This window comes from Teleopsis dalmanni, chromosome 2 (genome assembly GCF_002237135.1).
Source record: "Teleopsis dalmanni isolate 2A chromosome 2, ASM223713v2, whole genome shotgun sequence".
Lineage (NCBI taxonomy): Eukaryota > Metazoa > Arthropoda > Insecta > Diptera > Diopsidae > Teleopsis > Teleopsis dalmanni.
Genome location: NC_051847.1, coordinates 33791033 through 33798589, shown reverse-complemented (window position 1 = coordinate 33798589; position 7557 = coordinate 33791033). Strand labels below are relative to the sequence as shown.

Genomic DNA, 7557 nt, shown 5'->3' with positions numbered 1-7557 from the left:
TTTGCCTGAACGAAGTTGTTTTGCTTCCAAATATTTGTCGTTTCAATTGAGTATACAGGCTGGTTTAAGTCTATCTATTGAGATAAACTTCTCCGTGCCGTCGATTAGTACTTTAAATATCTTTTTTGCTCTTTCTTTTCGTGACATTTTAGAGCTACTTTAAATGTTCTATGCCATCTTTCAATTAGACCATTGGATTGTGGATGATATGAATCATTTTTATACCTAAGCGTTTTGGTAATTTGCGAAATAGTTGTGATTCAAACTGTCTACCCTGATCAGAGACTACTTGGTTCGGCACTCCAAACCTTGAAATCCACGTTTGCATAAAAGCGTTTGCAATTAATTCCGCTCTTATGTCTATTATAGGTATTGCTTCTGGCCATCTTGTAAACCTATCAATACAGGTGAAACATATCTGTAACCTTGAAATTCTGGGAGCGGACCTACTATATCCATATGAACGTTGTTAAATCGTTGAGTTGGAGGTTGAAAGGTATTAATTGGACTTTTTGTATAACGAGTCACCTTAGCCCGTTGACATTCCAAACAGTGTTTAGCCCACATTGCTGCGTCCTTTTTTAATGACGGCCAAATATATCGCTGCTTAATTAAATTGATTGTTGCCCTTACACTAGGATGTGATAATGCGTGTCAGCATCAAAGCCCATTTTTTTAAATGAAGGAGTGATGTATGGCCTTATTTGTGAAGTTGCAATGTCACAATATAAAGCACAATCATTATGCGGCACTGTAATTAATTTTAACTTAAGGCCAGTATCGGCAGAGTTTAAAAGATTTCGCAATTCTGCGTCTGCTTGTTGTTCTTTATATAGTTGTTTATAGTTGATAGGTGTTGTTGCAGCTATGGCTGTTGCTCTAGATAACGTATCTGCAATGACATTATTTTTCCCTTGTATATGCTAGATAGTCATAGTATACTGCGAATTTGCGGTTTTTGTTTAAAGGCAAAAGTTAGCGCCATGTGGTCAGTAAAATTACCTTGAATAGTTTAAGATAAGTGAAGTTATTACTAATTTAATATTAAAAGCAATATGCTTTGCAGAAGTATGAACGACTAGATAACACCAAACCGTACTATCGATAGATACTATACAAGCATTAGAAAGAGGATGAGGTTAGAAGAAAGCAGTGAGCAAAAGAAAAGTAAGTGAAGTTAGGATGAAAGAATTTTGGTTTTTTTGTAAAATACATATTGGTTAATAATACTTCGTATTTCGAATGGATCAAATGATTTCCACATTTTCAACTCATAATTATTAATTTGAAAATATATAATCCAAAATTTCACTCCGAAAAGTACATATAAACAATAAAAGCAATAGATGTTTTCTATTCAAGAATTTACTTAATAAATATTTAAGATTTTTAGGATTAGTAAATTTTCTCATATTTACCCCCTTTTTTTATTATTATTGATTTTTATGTCACACAGTTCCTATCTGCTTATGGATATTTTCGAATATAACTATACAGAATACAAAAAGCAGAGCAAACTTACTTTATATACTTAGGATCAATCGAGAACGAAGCTGAGCATACTTTCTACAACTGGAAAGATGGCATGGAGAAAAAACATTACTTGCAGAATATGTAGATCACTTAACTCTCGAGAATATCATTGAAAAAATGATAGAACGAGCAGAAAATTGAAACGAAATAACACAATTTATTGAAAGAAAGACCTGGACGCAAACTAATCTAAAACAATGAGCAATGTAAAGACTTTCCAATTCGTATCAGGTGTGGGGCCTGGAAGCAGGTTCTACGAGAAGCATATTGCATGAATTGTCAACATTTAAGGGAACCTTACTGAAGTAATGTAAAAGCGGTCCCGTTGGAAAAAGTCCCAAAGAAAAAGAAAGGGTGTTTTAGTTCGTAAACTAAACAGTAGAAGTCGGTAACACCATTCCGGCGATGATCGGTTTGACAGTGCCTAAAGCATTCCACCTCCTACCCTCAAAAAATGGAAATGGATTTTTAATTTTTATTTCAAAAAAAGATTAAAGTAATTAATTTTAAATTATATTTAATTTAATAATTTTTTTTTAACTTTGTTCTTGGTCTCGTTCATATTAATGAGGTATATGAAATAATGAAAGTTTTAAAGTAATATAATTTTTTAAAAAAATACTATTTGGCAATTTATATTCTCATTTTGTTGATCATTGCAATATATAAATCTATATTTATTTGTCAATATTTTCTTCCGATTTTAAATATTAATACAAGATTTTGTATCAATATATTACAATATACAATATATTAAATTATTAAATCCCAACAATATTTAATAAAAAAAACTAAGTTATTTTTATAGACTCAATTTATTTTTTAAAATTTTTAAAATATATGTTTTGTAAGTACTTCGATTGAATTTAATATTAACTGTTGAATTTATTTTTTTAATAACGTACGATAAATTTAATTTCAATTTTCAAAATAGAACCCATTTTTTTTAAATAATTTGAATCAACATCACCGTTAAAAGCCACTTTATTTGAAGTATTCTGCATTTTACCGTTTAATATTAAGCGGTAACATTCCAGAAATCACTTTTAAGCCCATAAATACCTTTTCAATAAAATTAACACTGGTGGGAGTATTTTGTAATCTACAAATGTCTTCATTATAACAATCTACATCAAGCGGAGTTCGTGGACACTCATCGCTATAATCATCTTTCTTTTCTAACTTCATCTTATTATCAATCAATGGATTTTCAGTATCCAAAAATTCGTGTTCAATAGATTGAATATTGGTAGTATTGTTCGGCAATTCATAAGGTAATTCATCACTATAGAAGTCCACATCAAGTGGAGTTCGTGGACTTCCGTCTTGTAAGTACCGCAAGAGATCACCATGTTTCCTTTCCAACTTTTTCTCATTTTTCATTTGATCTTTGATACCCATAGATCTATGTTCAATAGAATAAACATTGGTATGGTTGTTTAATGATTCGTAACAATCATTATCATGGAAACCCACACTAAGCGGAGCACATGGACGTCGATTATAAGTTTGTAAGTATAGCAAGAGATTATCATCCACTAAACAAGCATTATTTTCTTTCATTTTCACCTTTGGCATTTGATCTGCAATGCGTACTACCCCAAAGGTATTAAGTGAAATGGAATGTATGATACTTACTTTTTTAATAGGTTTAAGAAAACCTGTAGCGAAGAGATTAGATGATTCCACTGGCAGCGGCAATTTATTCTGCATTTTGTTTGGATAAAGTGAAAAAATCGTGATCTGCTTAACCATTCCCCTCAAACTTTTACGCCTTTTAGTTAATGAATGTATCTGTAATATTACATCAGTGTTGTCCACTTTAGACACACATTGAGATTGGTAAATGTCTTCACAGCCGTCAATTTTATTTTTATCCGTCGATATTGATTGAGATCCCTTTGAACGGCAAGATTTAGACTTCATACGAACCTCTATCAGTCATTTAATGTTGAAATTATTAACGTTTATACATACATTGTTTATATATTTAAAGAAAAATAATACCTGAAAACCATTTATCAGTGTCATCACCAGTAGCTGATGGTTTGATTTGTTCAAATCTAGTTGAAGTTAGTATGCCTCTATCTAGAGACGGCACGTCCTTGCAAAATCGACTAAAGTTTTCATCCTCCACTTGGTATATGAATTTATCCTGTTTATTTGTGTGCGGAGCAAAGACGCCACAAGGAATGGTTTGCATTTTTCGCAGTACCGGATTAACTGTGGGTCCATTGTGAGAAGATTGTTTTTCACTGTGCTTCCGTGATGCATAATAAGCCGGCGTAATAATATTTTTCATTCCCTTAAATAACCTTAACATTTCGAATTTAGTACTTAAAAGTCAGCGAAAAACAAATTCCAAAATGCGATCTCAAATAAAAAAAAATATAAACGTTCCCAAAGAAAATAATTTTTATTCTGAAAAAATTTTTTTTCCATTATGTGATTTCCGTAATTTGAAAAATTTCTTAGATTGCTAAGATAACTAAATATATATATTAGTACATGCCGCAAAATAGTGGGACTATATACAGTTAGTGGTCTTAATATACAACTGGCAACTGGAAAATCTTGCTTGACAACTGGAGAACCATTATTGGAATATAGCATAATGCAAAAAGTGACTCTGTATAGCCGATTATATGGAAATCCGTTATCAACAAACAATCCCTTAGAAGTTGTAAAGTTAAAAGAGATCTACACTACCCTTTAATGAATTCATAGAGTTTCATTAAATCCGATTGCATAGATTGCATCTCGATATGAATATCACCAGAAGATAAAAGATAAAACCCAAAAATAAAGAATAATGAAGGAATGTCTTACTACAAGCTTAGGCTCTACATGGACTATATAGCTATGGATGATGGCGATGATACCTTCAGCTGATATAATATCCCCATTTAGGCATGTCTTTCGTTTATGAATCACACCGAATAGACTCTTAGCATCCGCTTTGCTTCCTAGAAAATCTCTAAGTTCAATTTAACTAAGTTTTCATTTCTTTAACATATTTTTAAATGAAATTATGTAGAGAGGGTCCAAACTATGTTGAATTGCAACAACAAAATTTTTATTAATTTTTATTAATTAAATTTTTGGGTGACCCTCACCAACAACGGTCTTGAAATTATTTCTTACATTTAACTAATTGTAAACAATTTTTTAATTTAATTCGTCCAACTACTATCAAACTTTCATAGAAAATATATTTACTGATATATCCCTACCTCAAATTGTCACGGATTATCAGCGACACGTGTATTAAGAACAGCACGTCTTGAATTCGTTAAATTCGTTTGACTTCTGTCAGGACCGTATAATTTTTTTATAATATAATATAAACTCAGTATTTGAACTGAGCTTCTTTGAAAACAACTATGTAGTTATATTTAGTTTTATTTTTTTTTCTCGTCGTCCACTATTTTTCGAAAACTCTCTATTATTAACCACAGTTTCTATTAAAGTAAAAAAAATCGCTACTGTTGACGTTAAAATGAAATTTAATATTAAATTAACTAAATGCTAAATTCTCAATAGAGTAAAGCATTGCAATTATAATAAAACTTTTATGTTAGCAATCGACTCTAACCGAAAAGTTATTCAGCTCATCGAATAAAGGTGAAAACGTATTCCGTTTAGTGTATTTTAAGATCAGATAGATTTAAGAGATCTGACTATAGGTAAGAGATATAATACTCCCTCATTTTTCGAGTATCTCTGACCTATAGTCAGTGGTGGAATACTCCAATATCTAGGTCAGAGAGAGAATGCTATGTCTAGACTTTTTAAACGCTTCTGATATTAACACAGTTTTAATGGAAAACCTTTTCGGCATTATTCGACGAGCCTAATGGGTTATAGTCGCTGGATGGTCGTAATAAATGTGACTAAAGATTTCATCTATCGCAAATCAGGTCTAGCATTCGATCTCCGCAAAAATACCCATCTATTTTAAATTATAAAACAGACCACGTCGCTCCTTTAGATAATTTCTCAACAGTTTTATCTCAGGATTAGTGGATAAATTTTAATACAAATAATTAATGACTGTAATAAAAATAATAATTTTTATACAACAAAACATTAACTATTGTTCACACATAATGGGAGCTTTGAAAACAAAACTAATACTTTTAACAATATTTCATTTGACCAAGAAATTTTTAAATAAACACATTTTTTTAAGCTTTCCTCATGCATCCACAAAACGGCAACTGTGTTTGCCATGGAATGATGATGAAATATATGCGACTGCACCATGAAGCACCACAAGGACATATGTAAATTGTATTGCCATTTTTATGCAACAAATGTGGCAAAATTTTTGACTCTTTGTCAAGTCGTTAGTGAATTTTTTGCCATTGAAATATTCACCATAAAGGAGGCAGCAAGGATACAACTATTATATAAGCAGGATTATGCAGAATATAAAAAGCTAGCAACGACCACAAAAAATCGAAATAAATGGTAGAAGTTTGTACGAACGAAATATTGCAGTTCAAAAAGAATGTCAAAAATAACGAAGGCCAAAAAATATGGCTGCTAAAAAGGATATATATAAATAATTTTTTTTTTTTTAATTTGCGATGAAGGATACAAAAACAAAAGACCATTCAATCGGTAAAAGTATAGGTAAATGTTTGGATATTAGACTTGTTTCTAAGATGATCTACAACGAGATGATCTACAACATTTACTTGACTAACTTTAACACGACTAGAAATAAAATACTATTTTAATTATAATATGTCACTATATATTATAAAAGTATATGTTAATGTTAGAATATTATTCAATTAGCATTTTGTCTAGAAACTTTAATGCAGTAGGCCTCTTTCTAAGACGATCTACAACCAGGTACACATTTACTTGTCTATCTTTAGCACGACTAGAAATAAAACACTTTAAATTATGAAGGAAAAAAGCACTTGCATATGAAATTGAGATTCTATTTATTGCGATTTAGAATTTGGAATCCAACTACTAATTACATCTGATCAAAACAAGTGCAAGTAAGGTAGAAGATATAACGTAACTTATAGCAATAAATTTCATTTTACTTTTTAATTTTATTCATAGATGCATCTATCATTTCCACATCAGTGTCAACTAAGTCAGTTGAAACTTTCAAGACCTTATTATCGAAGCATTTCTTGATGCATTTTTCATTCATCCATTCATCAGTGTCAAGGTCTTCATCAATCCAGGTAAGAGCCCATGGAAGACACTCGCAATCTTCAGTTTCTAAACATGAGTAAAAGCTCATATTAGACTTAAACGATTTTAATCAAATTTTACTAAATACTAACTGACTGCAGGGAATTCTTCGAATTCATCGTCTTCTAATTGGATGTCATTATTGTGCTCCTCTTTGTCAGTCATCTTGTAGTTTTTAGTTACCTATCTGCAACATATTTTTTTTTTGTTTTTTTGGTTATTCAATGAAAAATTTATTTAATATAAAATACACATTTTTTTTTTCATACTTCTGTCAATTTTAATTAAAGATAACTGCAGTAATAAAACACTTTCTTGGCAATTATTATATTTTTGCCAAATGGCAAGCTTCAGCTCAGACACTTTACCTGCAAACGTGTATTTTACAATAATAAAGCACATATGTTTCTATACACACATAATGCATATGCAATACAATATATAGAATATATGTAATATATATTTCTTAAATAATATAAAAAACACTTACTCAATCCACACTATTCGTGATTATCAAAATCACGTCACCGTTTACCACTAGCTTTTACAAAATTACTAAAATGTCAAAGAAACAACACTGCCACATGTAATACTCCAAATAGTCATAAAAACAGGGATCATATAAAAATTAAACTGGTATATAATAGGTCTGTCCACGAGCTACTCAGAGTAACTTTGAGTAACACTGTGTATACACAAGTGCGTTCCACCAACAAATTTTCGAGTAAATGAGAGCATCTCGGAGTGGGTAACATCCCTGTCGAAATTTGAATTACTACACAAACTATATTCGTACATTTT

The 7557-nt window shown here is 30.8% G+C and overlaps 1 protein-coding gene across 1 annotated transcript; it reads right to left on the bottom strand.

The window, feature by feature from the left end:
• Window positions 1–2444: 2444 nt before the first annotated feature.
• LOC119680797 lies at window positions 2445–3933 on the bottom strand. The gene is made up of 2 exons (XM_038093782.1): window positions 3541–3933; window positions 2445–3467 (listed from the first exon to the last, which is right to left on the bottom strand). The coding sequence occupies exons 1-2, from the start codon at window positions 3854–3856 to the stop codon at window positions 2539–2541; spliced, it is 1245 nt and encodes a 414-aa protein (XP_037949710.1). The 5' UTR covers window positions 3857–3933; the 3' UTR covers window positions 2445–2538.
• Between the last annotated feature and the right edge of the window lie 3624 nt (window positions 3934–7557).